This window comes from Ammospiza caudacuta, chromosome Z, assembly GCF_027887145.1.
Source record: "Ammospiza caudacuta isolate bAmmCau1 chromosome Z, bAmmCau1.pri, whole genome shotgun sequence".
NCBI classification, from domain to species: domain Eukaryota; kingdom Metazoa; phylum Chordata; class Aves; order Passeriformes; family Passerellidae; genus Ammospiza; species Ammospiza caudacuta.
In genome coordinates this window covers 3484265-3508368 of record NC_080632.1, presented here as the reverse complement: position 1 = coordinate 3508368, position 24104 = coordinate 3484265, and the positions used below count along the sequence as shown (strand labels likewise).

At 47.4% G+C, this 24104-nt stretch overlaps 1 protein-coding gene across 1 annotated transcript; it reads right to left on the bottom strand.

The window, feature by feature from the left end:
• Positions 1 to 1354: 1354 nt before the first annotated feature.
• Positions 1355 to 10411, bottom strand: LOC131571167 (ketosamine-3-kinase-like). Its single transcript, XM_058823771.1, has 6 exons — positions 10195 to 10411; positions 6874 to 7025; positions 5417 to 5508; positions 4910 to 4992; positions 4384 to 4506; positions 1355 to 3690 (listed from the first exon to the last, which is right to left on the bottom strand). Exons 1-6 carry the CDS (start codon positions 10333 to 10335, stop codon positions 3352 to 3354), a joined length of 930 nt encoding a protein of 309 aa, XP_058679754.1. The 5' UTR covers positions 10336 to 10411; the 3' UTR covers positions 1355 to 3351.
• Positions 10412 to 24104: the final 13693 nt, after the last annotated feature.

The following is a 24104-nucleotide window of genomic DNA, read 5'->3' as shown; positions in this document are numbered from 1 at the left end:
GAACATGCAGAACATTAAGCCATGCTTGGATGCAGCCAGTTTCTGGGAACAATTTATTAAAGCTCCCGTGGAACACAAGGAATGCAAAGAACTGTATAGAAATTTAGAGAAAGGATTATGCTAATTCATCTTTTAAATAAAGGAGAAATCTCCTCAGTGCAGACCAGGTGTTTTTCTGGAAACCAATAAACCTCATTCTCCTTCCTGTGATTTTGGCTGGGAGATTGTTTTGTGTTTCTAGCAAGTGTTGACTGTAATTTACATTGTATCAGTGGTACTGATGAAGATCAGGACAGTAATTTTTAACAGTATTTCACTGTAAATGAGTCCTACTGTGTTGTGCAGAGGATTGGTCTTAAAAAGAAGGAAAAATTTAAATTCATTTTTGCGATGATGCTGAATTTAAAAACAGGATCAACCTATATGATGTATTTGCAAAGTGCACTGGCACTCTCAGGTATAAAGTTTTGAGCCTTTAAAACATTATTGTAACCCAGATCCTGTAACATTTGTTCTTCTAATTTCTCTGTAAAGATAAGATTCTTGGTTAGATGGCGCTCCAGCTGCTGAAAGGAAAGAATCATACGCTGGGTTGCAGTGGAGCATGTGGGGAAAGGAATAAAGTGGTTTGGCAACAAAATAATGACAGGAAATAGAGCAAAATCTACATCTGCATAATGAAAGAAACCCTCGATCATTTTTCTGTTTAGTTGTTAAACAAAACCAACCCCCAAATAAACCAAACCTCAAATAAAACCAAAAGTAACTGAATATCTACCAAGAAAAAATAATAAAGCTGTTGTGATTGTGGTGTGGCTTAGTTACCAGAAAAACGTTTTCCCTCTAAAGCTTTTTGTCACATTCAAATGTGACACTTCCCACCTGCTCTGGCTTCTGTTGGAAGATCCCAGCAGCAGTTTTAATCACCAGATCTATTTTGGAAGAGCACTGAAGATGGGAAGCAGGAGGAAAACCAGCGCTGGAGTGCAACATTTGTATCTGCAGGCAGTTTCTGCAGCCCGAGAGGGGCTCAGAGCCAAGGGATCCAGGAGGGATCCAGGAGAGACTCCTGTCACATTCCACTTCTCTGCCTCTCTACACCTCTTTGGATCTTGCTGACAGCAAAAAACAGCTTTGAAAAATTCAGCATAATATCCTTACATTAAAACTCTAAACACAATTGTTTCTACCTGCATAACTTGCATAAACACAACTTTTCTTCAACCACAAAAATGTCTGGATTCAGTTCTATTAGGTCTGAAAGGTCATCCCTGAAGGGTTGCTGTTTATCAGTAAGTTTACCTCAGAACTACAACCGACAGAAAATCCACTCTCATATTCATTTTCCCCTGCTAAAATGAAGAGTTAAATGTATTTTAAGAAAATTAACATCTTGACTTGCCCTGTAATGAACATGTAAATTTTCCTCAGTGACACACTGCTCCAAACCAATCCATGACCATGCACATTCCCAGAAACACCTCCGATGATCATAATTTATCCAAGGATCTTAAACAGGTCAGAGCAAGTAACTCCCCAAGAATAAACCAAGATGTAAGGTTCTAATTCAGAAAACAGTGACAACAATAATCAACTGAGAAACCTTTTATTCAGGCAACAAGGTAAAAATAAAACCTATTCTACCAAGCAGATTTTTTTCAGCAGAAGTCAAACAGCCAGTGACAAAAGTAGCAGAATTAAGGAAAGTAACTCCAAATACCAGTGTTCTCCAAACTTGCTTGGAGATTTTGTGTAAGTAACTGCAACTAGAAAACCCTCACTAACCTGCCAACACCCAGTGCAAAGCAGTTTTAGTTAACACAAGCCATTCCCCAGCACTCAAGGTGCATGTTAGAGCCATGCATCTCTCTCACCTACCTGGCAGGCTTGCACAGCAGCACACTACCAGCCTACATCACAAGGGCACAAATTCAGTGTTACAGCCACAGTCTGGAACTCTCTCCAAGGGCGTCTGACAGGGTCAAGAGCTGCTCTGGGAGTTACTTGTCACCTTCCTTTGGTTTCTTGTCTCTTACCACAACAGCCACAGCCTGCACTTGGTGGGAACTGCCAGGTCAGAGTTTAGGAAAGGAAGATTCCCTTGCTTTCCAGGCTATCCAGACAAGCACTGAGCCCAGAGGCGTCTACACCTTCCCCTTCCTGGCGTGTCTGAGGCCTTTACACAGAATATTGTGAACAGTGCAGCACTCCAAGTCTGCATTGGAACTCCCACCAGCACAGGTGTACAAACAGTGCAGCCTTGCACTGGGCACATTTGTGGTCCCCGTGACACAAATGCTGTGCTTTACTGATCCTTGTGCCAGAATAAGGTTCATAAACTATTGTGGATTATCAGAAAGCACAAGCAGTAGTATCCCCTTAGAATAAAATTAACTGATAGGCATTCCTGTGGAGAAGCAGAGGGTTACAGCTTGTGAGCCATCCCAGGAGTCTCCCCTGACCTCCTTCCCCTTTTAAGTTATATTTTTATAGTCTTCTTTGTGGGTGTGGAAAACACAAAGTGCCAACTGACATAGTTTCATTATTAGGTACATTTTGACTGACTTTATTTCATTAGAGAACACACCTCCACAAGGTGTGTACGTGCAAAGTGTCTTACCTGGAAAGTTCTCTCAGAATGCCCACTATTGGACAAAAGCACGACCCAAAAAGGAAGAGAACTAGTTCTGGTGGAAGCAGAATTGCTGTGGATATTGAAGCTCAGAACAGCCTACAACAAGTCCAGGAGGCATCCACAGTCTGCATCCAATGGAATCAATCAGCAGAACTCTGGAGGGCTCTTTAAAAGCCTCTGGACCCAATCCTAAATAATCTGCTTAGGCAGGGAGGTTGGACCAGATGGCATTCTGTGATTCCCCCCCCCAGCCTCACTCACTCTGATTCTGTGAAAATTAATAGCAAGTCCAAATCCCCTCTCACAGTTCCTGTTACAAAAATCTCCTGGACTTTCACGCTCTGTTGTTAATGTTGCTCTCATGCACACAACTGGACATGAAGAGCTCAAAGACGGAGGAAGACACAGCAAAATGCAGTGAGCAACTTTTAGGCATCTAAAATTGTAGAAGTCTCACATGCATTCTAGACACTGAAACCTTAATTCACTGTGCAAATTCACTCCCTCCTTAGCTTTTTCCCTCGTGGAGTTATCCCCAGCTATCCTAAAAAGGGATGACTATTTTACACTTGGTATTCAGCAGGAGACACTGGCTCTAGGTCTTTAACAAGGTCAAGGGTCTCACAGGTTGTTTTTAACATCACTACTCCTGCAGCTGCACCACCAAGTATGGGGCTCTCCAAACAACACAAGAAATATTCGGCTTGAGCAGTAATTTACTTTACAAGGTTTCTCATAATGTTTAATGAAGAGCCTCTGTAGCCTGTCCCAAAATGGTTCCAGTGGTTCATGTAGTGGAACAGCTGGTAAAGCTTCAGGCGCTTCTCAAACCCTGCAGCTCTGGGGATTTTACTGTGATAAGCAGAATAGAAAGAACTGCTGAAGCCACCAAACATGCCAGCTATTGCAAGCTCGTACTCTGAATGGCCGTAGAAAGAAGCTGGATCAAAGATAATTGGACCAGATTCATCCTCAGCTACGTTTCCTCCCCAGAGATCCCCATGCAGGAGGGCAGGAACGATTTCCACACCAGTGAAAAAACTGGGTATCTTCAGCTGCACGGGGAGAAAAGAAAGACATGTAAATTACACAGTCATTCACTTCAAAATGTAGGGGTTTATCTGCATACTTGAAGTGTCCTAAAACCCATAATTTAAAATACACAGGACCTGGTCAGCAGAAATGCTGAGTACATCCAGAGGACTTTTATGGCACATGAAAGGCAGCAGCAGAATGGTCACCTAAATCTCTTTCAGCAAGAAAATACAAGTCTTAAAACTCAGATATCGACCAAGGTTAGTAACAACAGCCACCAACACTTCATCATTAAAAAGCTCAAGGATATCTCACCAAATTTCCAAAATGTAGGAGCCAAAGAGCCAATAGTGCAGTCCCTCAATCAGGTGCACACACTGAATGAACAGAGAGCATGCAGGACGGAGCTGTTTATGTACATTTCTCATCAAGAGCGTGTTAGAGGGAATGAGAATATGCACTCCATCCACTATTTCCCAAACAATCAGGCAAAGCGCTATCTGGCACTATGGAGTTCACTCTGGAATGTTAGCATAGGGAGATGTGGCAAATGCCAATATACCTTAGAAGTAGGGCATTTTGATCCCTAAAATCTGGAGTCTCTTACCCACAGAACCTGGTGCAAACCAACAAACAGCAACTTTGGCTTACGAAAATAAAACTTGAGTATACCCAGCTCTCCCAACAATGAGAACTGAGGGAATTGCTCCTACCTGAAGCTGTGACCAAAGTTCTCTTGCTTCTTTGTCACCTGATTTCTTTTCAATCATGTCCATCTGGGGCTGGATCCTCTGTCTAGCAAAGAAGGTCACCCAGTCGCTCTGCCAGTCGTTCACCTGAAGGAGCAGCACTGCAGATGTCAGTTCCACACCACACAAAAGGCACATTTGCTTCTTTTTCAAATAACACTTTTGAGGATCACACAGTTTTTGTGGTGGCACCATCCAGTACAGTAAATGCTATCATCATTTAATCAAATGTTATCTTAAAACACTAATTAGAGGAATAATTTTCTCTCAGTGATTAAAGTGCAGGAAATTGAAGAGCTATCAGTGTCCAAAGCACTTTTAAGTGCTGTCCAAAACACAACCTTCCTTAGCAGGCAGAACCACATTTTTTTATTTTCATAGCTCCACAAAAATTCATTTATTTCCATTATGCTAACTTTGACCTTCTGTATCACTGAAGGGAAAACAAAATGAATTTAAAATTCTATCAGTCTGAGAAAGTACAACCTACCTGTGGAAGATACCCACAGCAGGTAACTGTATGAAAGCCAAACTGGTCCACAAACTGGAGTTCTGATTGCCCTTGACCTTTACCTTTCAAACCAAAGACAAAAATTCAGCAACAGTGACATAATACTGAGCAACACAAATGAACCTTTAAAACCACACAAGAGTAAAATGCTGCTTCTACTGAGAATAAAAAAAATTGCATTTTAATTTTTTTTTAAGGTTACAATGTCGTCGTTTTTTAAAGTTCGATGTTAAGCAGCTATATTCTGCTCTTCAAAATTGTATTTTGAGGTTCTTTATGCCAAAACTGAGTATGTGTTTTGCTTACACAGATCCAAAGAGTGCAAACAAAAGCAAAAAGAATCCCTGCCTTGGTCTGTTTCATCCAAACCAGTCTCATGCTATCTTCAGGGGAAGATGAACTTGTCCTGAAGTAGCAAAAGCCATTTTAACTGCTTTGTAGAATATTATCAACTGGTTTAAATTTGCAAACAGCTGTGTACTGTACCAACTATGCTCCCTTCTTTCTTCAGCTTCTCTCCAAGTTTCTGGTTAGTAAGGTGAAGATCAGCCAGCTGACTTCCAAGCAGTGCTGAGTGTCTAAGAAACAAAAAAGTAACGTGAGTCCCACTAGCACATGAACACAATCAGGGCTTGATATTCTAGGAGTTACTTGAACAGATCTATCAAGTAAATAAAAGCAGTTCTACACCTCTTAACAAAATATTTTTTCAGTGTATTCCAGTTATAAACACCTTGTCTGCCTATCAACACTGCATATTAGCAAGAAATGTACTTACCTGGCTGTTTCTGACATCACTACTGAAAGTGAAAAGCATAAATTTACTAACAATGAGAAACTACCAATTCTAGTTTCTGTGTGACATCACTTCTGTAAGGACTCTCAGTAAGATATATGTAAGAAAGAATGCACAACATGTTGTGCCTTTTTTTTTTTTTTAACTCTGGTAAACTGTGTTTGGGAAACAGAACCAAAATGCTGATCCTTTTCCTTCTACTGCTGCTTCCAGCTGCTTTTCTCTAACATGCCTAAATGCTCAGAGTCACAGGAGCCTAGTTTATTACCTATTTTTAATAAAACTTTATCCTCTACATGGTTCAGAAGAGTCTTGTAGTAATTACAAACAGATATTACAACCAGTTGCCTCCCATATTAACAAAATTATGTTCCTTTTATGTCTTTGACCTTCCTCAACTTCCCCTGTTGTCCAGGCACTGTCATTTAAGGCACAGTTATTTCTTCAATTTGTTCCTGTTAACATAGGGAATCTGCATGCCAAAGGTACCATTTTTGACCCCAAACCAGCAACATCTCTGCCCTTTCTCTTGGGACTCAGTGAGGGATCTTCATGAATTAGAAACTCTGCCAACAAGCAGGATGAGGGACAAGATTTAAACTGGCAGCAGAAGTTCTGAGAGAGGTGAGAAATTGGTCATGATCACCTCCCTAATGGAATCAGACAGATCAATTCATCGTGTTCGTCAGGGTCAAAAGGGAAGGGTCAAAAGTTTGTAACTATCAAAATGAAGGTAAGAGCTGAAAATACTGAAATCAAGATTAATTGATCTGGGGAAGTGCCTCTGCACAACCATGCCAAGCAATAAAGTAGTGGTTTTTATATAGAGGGCAAGTACACAAAACAGGTCACGAGGGGGGTCATTTTCCTCTCTGTGAAAACAAACCTTACTGTAAAAATCACTAATTACCTAAGCAAACAAACCCAAAACTAACTAAAACCCAGACTCAGCTTGGGATGTATGATCTATTTGCTAGGTGAGGCATTATGAAGTATTTTATACAACTCTCTGCTGTGTGATTTCCCATACTGTTCTTGACTCACTTTGGAAAAAAAACTGAACCAGGTTCCCCAATGAAAACAAGTGATTAACTCTCATAAGAGCCAAAATTTCTGGTTAAAGGAGGCAAGGACAACACTGTTTTACCTGTTCAGGCTTCGCATGTCCAAATGCTCCATCACAAACGCAGTAATGCCCCCAGTGAGGTCAAAGATTTTCATGGGTTGAGGCACTTTTATTGTCTTTGTTTTCAGGATGGCTTCCAGGCTTGCCATTTCTCCCTCAAACATTCTTCTGGCCTGCCAGATATTAAGGAAAAGCATTAGGGTCTACAAGCATCAGCCGCACAAAGCACTTCCACAAAATCAACTGATTTTGTAAAACTTGCATAGAAAGGTTGGAGGAAATGTTTATTCACACACAAAATACAGACAGGACCACACCATCAGACTTGATGGTAGTTTTACAAATACAGGGATTTCACTTCATAAAACAAGTGAGTGAAAATGGCCTAGGTTCTAGAATTCTCTATAATTCAGAAAGTCTGTTTGAACTGAAGGAGTGCAAACTGCTTAGACATAAAGTTTGAGCTCCTTCAGCTGTGCACCATCAGAGCTTTCACCAGAATGCTTTTCCATGGTGTTTCCTTTCACCTCACAGGGGAAGGGCGTGGGTGGCAATCAGCTGTAGCAGCCAAATGCCCCTTATCACACTTGCACAACCCAAGCCACCACCGACTGCATTTGCTTGGAAGATATTCTGAATTTGGGACCAGTTTCTGCACCTGCTACCCACAGCAAGGAACATCTACTCTCCCCAGTTCCTCCTCTGAGACCAGGGACACTCATCACATGAGAAATGTTTGTCTACAAGAGTCAGGCAGGGGCTGTAGAAAGAGCAGGTGGGAAATTTAACATATCTGGCAAAAGCAAAAGCAGGGAAGTAGAATGAATGAAATACAAAGAGAATGCTAGCCCTTTAGTAATGTTCCATGCAACACAGTCACAGGACAATTTGCAGTAGACATCAATTAAGAGGCAATCACAGAATGATCTGTGCTGCAAAGGACCTTAAGACATCCAAAACCACTACCCTGTCCCATCCCCTGCCCTGGGCAGGGACACACCTCCCACTATCTTCAACCCCTGTCCAGCCTGGCCTTTGGACACTGCCGGGGATCCAGGGACACCCTGTGCCAGGACCTCACCCCTCTCAGAGTCAGGAATTCCTTCCTCATATCTGACCTAACCCTACTCTCTGTCAGTTTGAAGCCATTCCTGTTTCTCTGTAAAAAGTCTCTCCCCTCTGGCACTGGAAGGTGCCACTGTGTCTCCACAGAGCCCTCTCTTCTGCAGGCTCAGCAATCCCAGCGCTCCCAGCCTTTCCTCGTGGTGCTCCATGCCTCTGACCATCTCTGGGAGACATCTCTGGCCATCCTTTAGCCCCAGGAGCATCCACAGGAAATCAGGGACTGCTCTGTCTCTGTCCAAAGCACCACCCCGGGCCATGAATTGCTGATGCACAGCAGCTGCTGCTCGCACAGCACAGCGTTTACAAACTTTTCCACAAAGTTTGCTTCAATCAGCGCTCAGGATCCACACACAGGCAGCAGCACACAAAATGAAACTGCTGAATAGAAAATCCATCCAGATCTCTTCCCCCCCCCCCCCCCAAAGCCTCATTTTGTAGCTCGTTGGATTGTGCAGCTAAATACAGAATGGTGTATAGCTCTAAGGAAGGGCTACATCAATTCAAACTCTCTTCTGTGAAGCAGGATAACCTTCCTGTGTTATCCCATGTTGCCACCCCCATTCAGCTCCCCAGCTTGATCAGAAATTGTTGAGAAATTTGGAATAGATAAAGTTGCATGCATACTTTCAAACACATTTGCTTGCTATGAAGGGCAAATACAAGTTTTGACTCCTGTTCTGCCACTGAAGCTATTTGTGTGATAAACACAAGTATGGAGTATCTTTAAAGTAATTCCACTCTGTTTCTGCAAAGGATCCTAAAGAAATAAGTTGTATTGTATTTACCTCTACCAAATGCATGTATCCACCTTTGACAGCACATTCCAGATATTGAAAGGACAAAGCAGAAAAGCTTGAACAATTATGGAAAAGCATCACTTACTCTTTCTTGTGCACAGGGAATTAAAAGTTTTAGTTAAAACCACAGAAGGCACACACCCCATCAGCAGACAATTCTGGGTTGCCTTAGCCCCTGTCACAGCACTTGCAGACTCTGTTACACACTGTGACCCTTGGAGGTGACAACAGCGTGCCAGGGTACGCCTCTAACAAAATCTACAAGCAAACAAATTGCTTGTCCTGGACAAGCAAGACCGATATCACAACCCTGTCCTGCCTCAGAATCAGTCAGGCTGGAAAACACCTCCCAGACCATCCAGTCCAACCTGTGACCCACCTGCACCTTCTCACCCACAGCACAGCACCAAGTGCCTCGTCCAGGTGTTCCTTGGGCACCTGCAGGATCTGGGACTACACTACCTACCTGGGCAGCCCCTTCCAATGCTTAACAACCTTTTCCAGGAAGAAATCCCTGCTGAGAATAGGTTTAGGTTAGACATCAGGAAGAAATTCCTGACTGTAAGAGTGGTGAGGCCCTGGCACAGGGTGCCCAGAGCAGCTGTGGCTGCCCCTGCATCCCTGGCAGTGTCCAAAGGCTGATGTCCACCCTGAGCCTGCCCTGTCCCAGCCTGAGGCCGTTCCAAACTCTGCTGCTGTCCCTGTTCCCTGGAGCACAGCCCGACCCCCCCTTTGTGCTGTTGTGAGGGCCCCAGGACGAGGTGAGGGATGAGAATTGACTCCACGGTCTCAGAAGGCTGATTAATTATATAATGATGTTATATTATCTTAAAAGAAAATTATATACTAAAACTATACTGAAGAAAGAGAAAGGAGACATCAGAAAGCTAGAAAAGAATGAATAATAAAAACCTGTGACAGATTCAAGAGTCTGACACAGTTGACTGTGATTGGCCATTAATTAAAAAAAGTTCACATGCTGGATAAACAATTCTCTAAATCACATTCCAGAGAAGCACAACATATAGAGGCTGAAGCTTCCCAGCTTCTCAGGAGAAAAGATCCTGGTGAGGGGATTTTTCAGAGAATATCACGGTGACACCCCCCGGCTGTGCCCTCCTGGCAGGAGCTGTGCAGAGCCACAAGGGCCCCCTGAGCCTCCTTTGCTCCAGGCTGAGCCCCTTCCCGGCTCCCTCAGCCTCTCCTGGGGCTCCATTCCCTTCCCAGCTCCGTTCCCCGCCCCGGCCACGCCGCAGCCCCTCCATTGCCCGTGTGAGGGCCCGGAGGTGCCGCAGCCCTCGAGGCGCGGCCTCAGCAGGGCCGGCCCAGGGACGGGCCCTGCCCCGCTCCCGCTGCCGCCCCAGACCTGGAACGCTGCCTGCCCACCCCCGGCAGCCCCCCCATCCCTACCCCGCCTCACCTCCGACTGGAAGTTGGTCTTCACGAACAGCCGGCCCTGGTCCGTGTCGTAGCTGCGGCCCTGGCTGATGCAGCCGCTCCCCGTGTGCCCGGTCGGGCGCAGCAGCGTCGTGCCGAGCGCTCCTTTCAGCGCGTCCTCCATGGCGGCGGCTGCCGGGGAAGGGACCGGGCGGGCAACGGAGGGAAGGGACGGGGCGGAACCGGGCGGGCAACGGAGGGGAGGGACGGGCCGAGAAGGGGAGGGAAGGGACGGGTCGAGAAGGGGCGGGCAAGGAAGGGAAGGGACGGGCCGAGAAGGGGAGGGACGAGGCGGGCGAAGGGCGGCTGAGGCGGTTGTGGCCGTTAACGCGCCCGGCTGAGGCGCCCGAGGCACTCGAGCACTACCGTCAAAAGATTCCCTCGTTCTTCGTATGCCGATTGTGAAAAGTGCATATTATGTGGCTCTACGCAGATGTTCGCTCTATGTGTTTTGATGTATTGATTAGTAGTGCTGTACATTAAAATTAACATTTTAATGATGTCGTCTTGTAGTTAAAAGGTAACTTTTGTAGTTAAAATAAGAATTATGTTAGTGGGATTTTTTTTTTTAAGGAAGGAATGAGGCACTCGCACCAGGTAGCAGCCACAGGACACCTAAATCTTTCAGAAAAAGAGAATTTTTTGCCTTCTTATCAAAAAAAACGAACTTCTTCCCGCCTTGAAGGCGCTGTTAGGATAAGAGGAAGAAGTTGACAATGACCAGATAAATATTAAAATGAATATTATATGTGTTGTGTTAGAAAGTTATGCTGTATTAATTCTTTTAAGTAGCATGTTAAATACAGTTCTAGGTTATAACAAAATGTTAAAATAGAAACTATGCTATGTAGGATGCTTTTTTCCTAAAGGAAGGACTCGCACCAAGATAGCAGCCACAGGACACCTGGTTCTTTCAGAGAAAGGGAATTTATTGCCCCATTATCAGAAGAAATTAATTTATTTCCGCCTCACTCAACCATGAAGACGCCATCAGGATTCAGAGGAAGAAGTTGACACTGACCAGACAGAATCCTATATTTAAATAGAATTTATGCATCATGTATGAAGTGTATGAATATGCAACAGGTTATGGTTTTTAAGGGTTAATCCTCTGTTAACATGGGTCCTTTTTGAGGCTCGTGCTGCCCAGAAAATGGTACCTGGACATCTGTAACTCTTTGTCTTTATTGTCTCATATTGTCCTAATTCAATTTGTCCAAATTATTATTACTCTAATTATATCACTATTTTTATAGCCATTTTATTACTATTAAACTTTTAAAATTTTAAAAACAAATGATTGGCGTTTTTCACACCAATTCCCCTTATGTTCAGTTTTATTCTTCTCTTAATTGCTGAACAATTCCAAAATTGTTCCACCAATTACAAAATAGTTGGAAGGGACCCACGAGGACCATCAAGTCCAGCTAGAGGCCCTGCACATGACATCCCCACTATCCCATGTGCCTGAGTGCATTCTCCTACAATATTTTTCTTAAAATCTGCACAGCTGCATAGTAAAGCTATTGGATCTTCAGGATCTACCGATAAATTTATTAGATAAAGCCTTGAAGAAAGGAAAAGAACAGGAAAAAAAAATCAGCTTCAAATATGGTAATAGGTGACAACAGAAGTAGTTACAATTTACAAAGTTACAAACTGTAATGCAAAAGTTTGATGCTAGTTTACATAATCTTAAATAAATAAACTACAAGATTAAGTAATGACATATGTAATCTTACATGCATTAACCTAAAGTTTTAAATAAATAAAGTGCACTTGATAGACGTGCCCTGGCTGAAGCAGATGATGTGTGCCAGGACTCTGTTCGTTGTTGCAGAATTTCTGTATTAGTCTCTTAATTTAAAACACACTGTTGTGCAGACTGGCATCCATTCTTCACTTCACAATAGCCAGGGGTACACTAAGAATGAAAGATAAAAAGAAGATTAAGGCATGTAAACATTTCTGGGGAGTTTGGAATCTCATGTTCTTCCGTTTGAAGCAGCACCAAAGACAGCTCAAGTGGGTGGAGTCTGAGGGCTGAACAGAGTCTTTGGCTTCGTTTTTGTGAAAAATGCGGATTTTATGATTGGCTTTCCGCAAGCATTAAAATGAATATTATATGTGTTGTGTTAGAAAGTTATGCTGTATTAATTATTTCACGTAGTGTGTTAAATAGAGTTTTAGGTTATAACAAAATGTTACAATCGAAACTCTGCTAATGTAGGATGCTTTTTTTCTAAAGAAAGGACTCGCACCGAGATAGCAGCCACAGGACACCTGAATCTTTCAGAGAAAGGGAGTTTATTGCTCTCTTAGCAGAAGAAATTAACTTCTTTCCATCCCGCTCAGCCAGGACAAAGCCATTAGGATTCAGAGGAAGAAGTTGACAATGACCAGACAGAATCCTGTGTTTGAGTAGAATTTATATAAGCATCATGTATGAAGTGTACAAATGTGCAACAGGTTATTAACAGTTGCATATTGTTTTTAAGCACAGTTTTAAAGGGTTAATCCTCTGTTAACAGGTGTCTGTTTTCAGATTTATGCTGCCCAGAAAATGGTACCCGGACATCCGTAACACTTTGTTTCTATTGTCTCCTGCTGTCCTAACTCAAATTCTCCAAAATTTTTATTAATCTAATTATATTGCTATTTTTGTAACCATTTTATTACTATCAAACCTTTAAAATTTTAAAAACAAGTGATTGGCGTTTTTCACATTTTGCAAAATCAGTGTCACCACACCTTGAGTCTGAGCATCAGTGGGAATTCCTCATGATTTCCTTTTGTCTCCTGGCATAGCGACAAGGAATAACAAATACAATAGTGTGAAAAACGCCAATCACTTGTTCTTAAAATTTACAAAGTGTAATAGTAATAAAATGGCTATAAAAATAGTAACACAATCAGAGTAATAATAATTTGGACAAATTGAATTAGGACAATATGAGACAATAAAGACAAAGAGTTACAGATGTCCAGGTACCATTTTCTGGGCAGCACGAGCTCAAAAAAGGACCCACGTTAACAGAGGATTAACCCTTAAAAACTATACCCTGTTGCATATTCATACACTTCATACATGATGCATAAATTCCATTCAAACATAGGATTCTGCTTGGTCTGTGTCAATTTCTTCCTCTGAATCCTAACAGGGCCGTCGAGGAGGGAAGAAGTTCGTTTCTCCTGATAAGGAGCAATAAATTATTTTTCTCTGAAAGATTTAGGTGTCCTGGGGCTGCTATCTTTTCCGAGGGCCTCATTACATTCTGAAAAAGAAATCCCACTAACATAGTTCTTATTTTAATTACAAAAGTTCCCTTTTAACTACAAGACGACATTTATCGTATTATTAAAATGTTAATACAGCACTACTAATCAATACATCAAAATACATATTGTAAATATCTGCGGAGAGCCATATAATATGCACTTCTCACAAACAGCAATATAGCCAAAAATTAAACGCCAGCCGACATGCCTCAACGTTCATGAGGACCTAAGGAGTTCTCATACTCAAGTTGTGGAACGTGCGAGCCGAAATCACGGAGGTTTGCGGAGTGTCACGGCGTGTCCAGGCGGCCACTGTGACCTCATCGGTGACGGCACGCCTGTACCGCAAGGGCTGTCCCGGAGCATTGTGACCTCACGGCCGCCGCCGCCGCCGCCTCGCCGCCCCAGTGCGCTATAAAAGCGGGCGCGCCGCCCCCGCCCCGCGGCAGCATGGCCCGCTACCGCCGGCGCTCCCGCGGGAGCCGCAGCCGCAGCCGCTCCCGCAGCCGCAGCCGGCGCCGCCGCTCCCGCCGCCGGGGCGTGCGCAGGAGGCGCCGCGCCTCCCGCCGCTCCCGCTACCGCCGGAGCCGCCGCTCCAGCCGCAGACGCCGCCGCCGCCGCTGAGCCGAGCGCGGGGCTCGGCCTCGCCCGGGCTGCGGCGCGGGGCTGCCCATGCCAATAAAGGCCTGCAATGTGTACGGGGCTGTGCGGCTCTCTGGCTGTGCTGCGTGTCCGTGGGTGCCCGTCTGTGTCCTGCTGTGCCCGTGTGTGTCCGTGGATGTGCCTGGTGTCCCTCCGTGTCCCTGCGTGTCCGTGCCTCTGCCTGTGTGACTCACAAATGGGTCTCCAAAAAGTCACTGGGAAATAAAAAGACACGTCAGGCCCTGTGATCATTGCAGGGGGATCAGCAGCCCAGGTGCTGAGTCCCGCAGTTCTTCCCAAAACACCAAATTATGGCCAAGGGAATAGGCACATCCCTCAGGCCAGTGCCTGGCTCTGAGGTTGGTGTCAATGGAAAAGTTTGGGGCTTGTTCAGCACAGAATGATCCACTCAACACCTGATCCTCTGACACGTGATGGGAGGCACCTTCTCCCTGAGGAAAAAGAGTTCCAGCACAGGAGCCAGCAGGGCTCATTGACAGAGCTTTGGAAGGGGGAAAGGGTCAAACCTGCCTTGCCAATTACGGGACATGGCATGGGGTGCCAACAATGGAACAAACAAGATGGAATCGATCCCCCAATCTGCTTCAGGAGCTGTTGGCCACAATGTACCACGCCTGAAATGTTTCTACATGCCTGTGCTCAGCCAGAGGCAGAAGCCAGAGGAGCTCCAGGCTTTGTTCCAGTCCCACAGATCTGACATCCTCGGCAGCAGTGACAGCCAAAGCTGCTGGGATCAGTCCTGTGAATGCAGAGCCCTGTGGACACTCCAGGCTCTCAGGAGGGATGGGCAGGGCAGGACAGGCGCTGAGGGACAAGTGTTCCTCCTCTCCCCAAGCTCCCGTGTTTGGTCCAGCACAGCTGCAGCCTCTGCCCCACAGCCATGGCCATGCCCTGATTTAGAGCTTCCCTGCACACAAATTTGTGTCCATCACCCACAGGGTTGACGCTGAAACTGCGTTTGGCTTTGAGTTCAGCCCTGCTTTGTGTGTGGTGCTGGACAAGAACCTTTAGAGATCAGTGCCAGCAGGGCTTGTCCTCCATTCCTGTGGCTGCAGAGCTGCATTTGCCAGGGACTCCAGTGGCACCAAGGCCAGCTGAGCCCTGGCAGGTTTAGCCACCAGACCCTTCTTCAGTATCCCCTCTCAAAATGCTCAGTCATGGTCTGGTTTGTGTGTAGCTGAAGCAGAAATAAAAGGTCCTTCTGCCAGTCTCTGGCGACTTGACTCCTGTTCTTGCCAAAATGCACGGATGGCCTGTGGTCACTTGATGAAAGATGATGGGAAACATCAAAGGGTCATCCCTGGTGTCCTAAACACCAGTTGGAGACACAGTGCAGACAACAGAGAAAAACATTAAAACATGAATGGTATAGATTTTGATAGTTCTCCAAAAAAGACAGTTTTAAATTTTAAATACAACTTGTATTTTCTCTCCTTTTAGAGCAGTCCATAAAGAAAATATAATAGAATGGCCATTTCTTGCCATGCACAGCAAGGACATCACTACTAACTGAATACCTGGCACCCAGCAGTGTCAGCTCCCTGCTGAGCACCCTGTAGTGATGGAACCACACAGGTAAGGAGAGTGGCAGCCAAGGGAAGGGATGTGGAGCCTGGAGCCCAGGAGCTCCTGAGGGTCCACAGGACGCCCAGGGCTCTGCTTTATCACAGGAACCTCACCTGCAGGGCCAGTTCCTCCAAAGCAGAGCAGTGAGCACTGCAAAACTGTGCTGATCTCGGTGTCTGTGAGCGCTGGGCACTGCTGGGTGTTCCTGAGTGCCAGTTCCACCTGGGATGTGCCATTCCAGCATCCTTCCCAGCTGCAGCACTGGATCCACAGACAATATTCGTTTACTTTCCTGTTTCTCCAGTGATCAAACACACGTTTGCTCCTGGAAGCCGAAGGCACCTGAACTTCAGCAGTACGAGGAGATCCCTGTGTAAGAAATGGCTGCGTTGCATTTGCACAAGCACCATCTCAGCACTTATGTGTAATCTGCCCTCTATAAGAGAGATGACAAAACTAAATTACGCTTTTTTTTTCTTTTCTTTTTCCTGAAATGGTCGCTGCCATTAGAGGAGAGTCAGGTAAAGCAGGCTCTGTGTAATTCCTGATTTCAATTGGAGCGAATCGAAGTCACCCACGGACGGCGCGGCCGAGCCCTTTGTGATGCCAGAGCATCGCAGAGGCGACGTCCCCGCTGAGGTCACGGCGGGGCCGCCCCGGTGCGCTATAAAAGCGGGCGCGCCGCCCCCGCCCCGCGGCAGCATGGCCCGCTACCGCCGGCGCTCCCGCGGGAGCCGCAGCCGCAGCCGCTCCCGCAGCCGCAGCCGGCGCCGCCGCTCCCGCCGCCGGGGCGTGCGCAGGAGGCGCCGCGCCTCCCGCCGCTCCCGCTACCGCCGGAGCCGCCGCTCCAGCCGCAGACGCCGCCGCCGCCGCTGAGCCGAGCGCGGGGCTCGGCCTCGCCCGGCCCGAGGAGCGCGGCTGTGGCGCGGGGCTGCCCATGCCAATAAAGGCCAGCAAAACTTACGGGCGTGTGCGGCTCTCTGGCTGTGCCCGGTGTCTCTGCGTGTCACACCCTGGCTATGCCTGCGTGCCGTGGGTGCCCGTGTGTGTCCTGTGTGTCCCTGGGTACCTTTGCGCGTCCCCAATGGGAGCTTGGCCCGAGTCACTGTTAGTGGCAAATCTCTCTTGTGCAGGTGGCGGGGTCCTGGTCAAGGTCTGCAGAGAGCTCTCAAGTCATCAAATAGAAACGTTAACCCCAAAACTACTAATCCTACCACTAAACCATATCTCCAAGTGCCACTGGGGAACTGAATTCCCAAGTGAAGGGAACACAGAGTGAGGTCTGCAGAGAGCTCTCAGGTCACCAAATCCAAACGTTTACCCAAAACTGCCAATCTCACCAAAAATCCCACCTCTCAAGTGCCAAATTTACTCCCTGTTAAAATCTTCCCAGGAATGGTGACTACCCACAGCCTTGGGCTGTCTGTTCCAATGTTTGACAACACTTCTGGGTGAAGAAACCTTTCCAAACAGCCAACTGAACCTTCTGAGGTGCAACTCTCAGCACTTTCTCTCATCCTTTTCCTTGCTCCCTGGCAGAAGAGCCTGGTGCCAGCTGGGTACAGCTCTGTCTGTGCCCTGGGGAGGTCCATCCTTGGATAAGACTTGGAAGTTTTGATGAGGACAGCAAAACAGAATAGCACAGCCTTAGACAAATAGATGAAGGATGTAGCTTAGGCAAACAGAAGCCATGCTGAATGCAAACAGGACAGCTTTACTCCTTTTTTAAGTCCCTCCAGGAATGGTGACACTGCCCTGGGCAGCTTGTTCCAATGTGTGACAACACTTTTTGGTTTAGAAACTGTGATAAATAGGTATGATTTGTGCTGATAAAAATTGAAACAGTAATCAATACTGATACAGTAATTAATATTTGGGAATAATAAAATAGTTAAAAGTTGTAATGCCAAAGAAGAGAGGGAGAGGAGGGGCTCCACCACCCTCCCTCCCGGCAGATGTTCGCAAGGACAGGAGGAAAGAAGCTGAAGATACAGTTGCTAAAAATGAGCAGAAAGGAAGCAAAACCTGGTTGGGTCCCAAAAAATGCTAATTATAAGGGATTTATTGCCTTGATATGTAGATGTAGTGATACGTTAGTCTTGGCCTAGACTGTACTGGCTCGGTGCGCATGTGTAGCCCAAAGGTGAATTAAAGGACACAGAGGAAGATTACGAAATCTTCATCAGAAGACTCCCAAAGACTTGTGTGACCACCGAAATGAGTGATGGCACATGCGCGGTAAAGTTGGTGATGAGAGCGGAGATAGAAATATGACGAACCGAAAATGGAGGAGATGGCATTTGCACATGGCATCTAAGGGGGGAATCTGTACTTGGCAAGCTCGTACGTGATGTGGCAAGGGTCCCAGAACCCCGCACTCTGTACCCCGGGGTTATCTTTTGCTTATGCGCTAATATTAGAACCAAATTTTCCCTTATTTTAATCAAATTAAATTGTATACAATTTTATATTTTTTATTTTAACTGTTCAATTAAAATACTTTTAATATTGTTTGGTTATTTTTATGATGGGATAATTGAGCAAACATAACAAAACGGTTCGTAATGGCCGACTTAAACCTTCACAGGTGCAACTCCAGACATTTTTCTCTCGTACTGCGCTTTGTCCCAGCAGACTCGCCTGAAGCCAGCGTGATCAGCAGGAATCACAGTCTCCCTCAGCATCCTCCTCTCACCGTGTTCCCTGTGGGATGCTATGGCATTCCCTCAGTGACAGCCAGCCCTTCCCGCTCCTCATTTCCTCCCTTCTCCCCCCAGATACACCCCAGGGATCTCCCCGTGCCGGGTGCCCCGGAGGTGCCGCTGTGGCCGCTCCCGGGCCGGGCCGGGCCGGGCCGCTGCTGTAGCAGGGCCGGCGCTGCCGGGGGCTCCGAGGCTGAGCGGGACGTCGGGGCCGGAGGCAGCGGGGGGAGATCGTGCAGAGCCCGTGAGGCTGCGGAGCACCTGCGGGGGCTGCGGCGGCCGGGAGGGAGCGGCGGCACTGAGGGGTCTGGCGGGGAGCTGAGGGGCACGGCGGGACTGAGGGGACTGAGCCATGGCGGGGGCTGCGAGGGCCTGGGGGCTGAGGGCGGTGGCGGCGCTGGGGGCGCTGAGGGCGGCGGTGGGACTGAGGGGGATGGGGGAGAGAGCAATGAGAGCGCTGAGGGCAGCCTGGAGAGGTGAGGGCGATGGTGGCTCTGAGGGCAGCACGGAAGGTGAGGGCGATGGTGGCACTGACAGCAGCATGGAGAGGTGAGGGTGATGGCAGCTCTGAGGGCAGCCTGGAGAGGTGAGGGCGATGGTGGCTCTGAGGGCAACATGGAGAGGTGAGGGTGATGGTGGCACTGAGGGACTGAGGGCAGCATGGAGAGATGAGAGTGATGGTCGCTCTGAGGGCAGGATGCAGAGGTGAGGGCAGTGGTAGCTCTGAGGGGATGGAGGTGAGGGCAATGATGGCTCTGAGGGCAGGATGGAGAGGTGAAGGCAATGGTGGCACTGAGGGGCTTTAGGTGAGGGTGATGGTGGCTCTGAGGGGCTGAGGGCAGCATGGAGACGTGAGGGCAATGGTAGCACTGAGGGCAGCATGGAGAGGGGAGAGCAATGGTGGCAATGAGGGTTTGAGGGCACCCTGGAGACGTGAGGGCGACGGTGGCTCTGAGGGCAGCATGGAGAAGTCAGGATGATGGTGGTGGTGAGGGCAGCATGGAGAAGTGAGGGCAGTGGTGGCTCTGAGGGCAGCATGGAGACGTGAGTGTGATGGTAGCACTGAGGGCAGAATGGAGAGGTGAGGGCTCTTGAGGCCGATGGCAGCCCCGCCTGTCTGAGGGCAGTGACGGCTCTGGGGACACGAACAACGATGCCACTGTGCATCTGAGGGCAGTGGTGGCACTGAGGCCAATGGCGGCTTGGGAGGGCACTGGGGGCTCTTTGCAGCTGCTGCACTGAGGGAATCAGCCTGACCTGCAGTCCTCAGCCTGAACTCAGCAGCTCTTGAAGGGTTGGCAGATTCTTTGAGGAGAAGCTTTCAGTGCTCCATGTTGAAATGGCCTCCTTTCTCGAGGTAAGTCTGTTCAATGGCAGTGCTAGGATCAGGACTTTCTTGTAGGCTAGAGAAGTAAAGGTTTCTTACATTCATCTTTTAATGGACAGTGGTGCTTTTAGCCTACAGATTTTTGCCATATGCTCCTGGAAATTGCCAATTTCAAGGTACTTTTGCCTGCAAACTACATCTGGAGCAGCAGCAGAGGGCTTCAAAAAGCAGCATGCTAAAATATCATGCAGTTGGGTGGGCTGGGGTGAGGTTCACAGCCAGAATGTGTGTTTTGCATTTGGGTTTGCAGCACACCGTCCTGGCTCTGCCCTGGATCTGCCCTTGCTCAGCCGTGGTAGGAACAAGGACAGTACCTGGATTTCTGGTGGCTGTTTACTTACAGCTCATGCAATAGGTCAGGGTCAGAGCGTGAGGGCATGAACCCTCATTTGGTGTATTCTGGTTTTCTGAATTCATGTTTTGCCTAGAAGGTTATTTTTTGACAGCATGGGCTTCTCATTGGCAACTTTAATTTTCAGTTCAAAACACTTGTCATGTGAACCACCAGGGCAGTGCTCTCCCACATCCCTTGGGAGTGGAGAACAGTCACTGCGTGCCCGAAGTGACTCCATGAAAATACCGAGTGATCTTTGGTTAACTTGTTTTTGTTTCTCTTCTAAGGAGGATGTCAGCATTGCCTCTGAGTGTTCAGGAGAGCAGCCTGTGAACAGGGCTGTAGCTGAGACAGCCATGCCTGGCAACACAAGCAATGGGCACAGCCCCCTGGATTCTGAGGAGCCTGGTAAGAGGAGAGCCCACATTCCTGCAGAGAGCTCTGAAAGGGCTGCTCTGAGCTGGGCACACGGGAAGGGAGATCAGGAGAGTTCAGTCCCTGTCTGCAGTGTTGCTGCCTCCTGTGCCTTTGGCTCAAATCCTGCACTGGCACCACCGACACCGTGTGGCAACAGAGCCATGAATGAACCTGGCCTGTGGGAGCTGTGTCACCAGCCTGGCCTGTGGGAGCTGTGTCACCAACCCCAATGTCCCCACTGCCACCCGAGGTCCATGCATCAATGTGCGGCAGGGTGACAGTGCTATGGAGGCAGCACTGAGCAGGCTGACTCTTGCAGCAACAGGAAAAACCCCATCAAAATGATGAAGCCAGTGCAAAAGTCCAAACTTGTTGCCTCAAATCACTACCTAAATTTGGTGCCAGTCTGCTGATCCCTCTCCCTGAGACACAGGAGAAAAGCAAGCAGCAGAACATCTGAGGCCAAACAATTCTCCAATCCAATAACTAAAGGAAAAGCCTAAAGGTCCCCAGCTTAGCAAGGCCTCAGAGGAGAGAGGGAGCCCTTTGGGTCTGCACTCCAGATCAAAGCTGCTGCAGCAGCCTTGCAGAGAGAGCAGAGAGCTCTTTCCCTCCCAGAGCTGGTGGCAGGGCTGTGGGAGCTGTGGCTCACTGCAGAGAGAGTTCCTCAGCGCCAGGGAATGGAGCTGGTTCACGACTCAGCTCACAGCACCCTTCAGCATCAGCCCTTTCAGTGAGGACTGAGGGCTCTGTCAGCACGGGGAAAGAGCAGGGCTGGGCTTCTTTGTGTGAGCTGGGACTGACTGAAGCTCTCGTGGGTGCCACTTGCACTGTGAGTGCTGTGACTTTATGAGGATACTTCAAAACTTTACAGTCTGGAAAGCTCTGGAAGGATTGCTGTTCTCTAGCGAGCAGCCTCAAATTCCCAAGCGAGAGTCTGCTTTTCCAGCCATTTTTCGCAGTCCCCGGAAGAAGCACAGTTGCTGCGCCAGGGAAACGCGCCCGAGGGCTGCTGCTGACTCCGCGTTCGCAGTGCCTCCCAGAGCTCCACCTGGCGTGCCTTGCCAGGAGGAACTGCCCAGGCTCCCGGCTGTGGGAATCCACAAAACCAGAGGGTTTTGGGAAAGCTGCAAAAGGCAGGCATCAGAGACAGCGGGACTGTGATTGGAGATAAGCAGCAGCCATGAAATAGGTCAGCAGAAAAGTTATTTTAAAAGTACAATAGCAAGGACAAATAGAACAGTGGTGTGTGTATTAACACTTGTATAGAATTACTCCCTAAACTGCAGAAAATTTTATCTAGCAAGATATTAGGAAGTTTGAAGCTTAATAATGGAGCTCTGTGCATTATGTTTTAAGGCTCACAAGCAGGTATTGTGTTTGAAATAAGCAAGCATTGTTTAACCAAAGGTACGTGTGCTTACAGTGGTTGGATAGAACTACTGTCAATGTGCTTTTGCTTTGTGTGATTGGTCAAAAATCTTATAAAGTGAGTTGTGACATTGAGTTCTGTGTCTGCTGCCTGGGATGTGAGCTGCTGGCATCTTCCCATTGTCATAGCCATGTAATGAGAGTGATGCTGGAAAATCAAACAGCTCGAGGCAGTTCCTCAGCAGCCCCGTCCCGTTTGTGATTCGTACACAGACCCTGGTCGGTGATACCGGCCTGGGCCGGCCCTGCTGGGTGGCGACGGCGGCAGCGCTGCGGGGCCGCAGCTCCTCCTGCAGAGCCCCGAGTGCTGCCCCGAGGTCCCTGCAGACGCCAAGAGACTGAAGAGGGACCACAAGGAGAACCTGACAGGCGGCCTGGAGGTGTCCAGCCCTGCTTCCAGCCACTGCTAGCAGCACCTGGACTCAGCCCTGCTGCTGCCACCCTAGAGCCAACTGAGCGGTGACACAGGGGGGACATGGGGGGTTTGGGTGGTGCAGGGTTTGAAAATCCTGGGATCTGTGTAGATGTGGGGTCAGTTGTGTGCAGGGATAGCTGAAACTTCTGTCACTTGTGTGCAGAAGGGAAAGCACCTGGCAGTGAGTGCTTTCCTGCCAAAGAATTGTAAGGTAGGCTGGTTTTGAGGAGGAGGGAATGGGGGAGGTGAGAGCTAAATAGACAAGTTCTTTTTTATTAGAAAGCTCGAGACCTTGTTTTCTTTCTAAGCCTGCTTGGAAGGATCTGGGATTTTATAGTCCCTGAGAGGAAGTACAATTGCTGCCAAGGGAAATGTGCACACAGCTCATACTGACTCACTCTCCCCCTTTTTTGGCTTTCTCCAGACCACTCAAGTGAAGCTGCTTCTGGATTGCTCCCAGGTAAGGAGGCTTCCCCAGCTCTTCCAGAGAAAGTGATCACCACGCTAAGAATTTAGAGACTTTTTACTGAGGCCACAGACCTGTCTGCATGTACAGCCCTCTCTTATATTTGGTTTTTGTCAGTCCTGTTATAATAACCTGAAGAAATTTTTAAACTGAAATTGATATTTACATATACTAGCAGTGTAATTGTAGCAATTTCCAATAAATTAAAGTTTTAATTGAAATGGGTGTTGATCTGTGTTACTCAAAGCAATTAGCAGATGTAAACATGATGCTGACGATTTTGGAAGTGAGTGAAGGCAACTGAGGGAAAATGTCCAGCAGATCCCTGAGTTCTAGTAAAGGTGGGCAGTGAAACCACAGATTTTCGATGGCCCAACCCACTGTGTGAATCCTAAAATCCAGAACAAGTTCCCTGTGGGAGAGGTCAAAAGAGGAACAGCTCCAGGGCACTGATGGATGTCTCTGAGTCACCCAGCTGTGGATGTGCCAGGCATGTGCTGCTTCCAGCAGATGCATTTGCAGGATGTATTTCCAAAACAAAAGAGCTGAGATTGTGTGTGGCCATCATGACCAGGACCTGAAAAACCCAGATTTCCACTGCTCTGAAATCCAGAACCTTTAGGTAGTGACACAGATTGTCAGAAAATGGCCTGTAGGTAGAATTTCCAAGGATTCCATCCTCTCCCCTTTCCCCTTCCCACTCCCTTTCTCTCTTCACTAATTTTGTCTCTTATTTTCACATACAGAGATTTTTACCATCTGACCCTTCAAAAGTGATTTACCGCCCCTTCATTACCTCTGTCAGATGCTGTTTGAAGGTGTTCACTGTTCTCTGAGAGGCATCTCTACACCATCCCACCCTTGCAGATGCTCTTGCTTGGTGGCAGAGGCTGTCACAGCACTGCCAGCAGCACCTGTGAAGTCACAGCTGCAGAATTTATGCTGGCCCAAGGCACTTCCCTAGGAGGGGAAATACCAGTAGGAGCTCCTGCTCTTCCTCCCTGTGTTCCTGAATCCCTGGAATCCCTCTGAGCACCACTAGCAGAGGTTAGAAAAGCTGTTCTAATATGTGTCTTTGTTTCCCGTTGTCCAAACGAGAAAAAAATTAAATTGATTTTCCTCATGCTGGGACAGTTTTGGAAGAGAATATAATTCCAGCAGAACTACATTGAAATATATGACTGATAATCTTATCTATGTGTGGCAAACATCTACAAAACATAACATTTTATT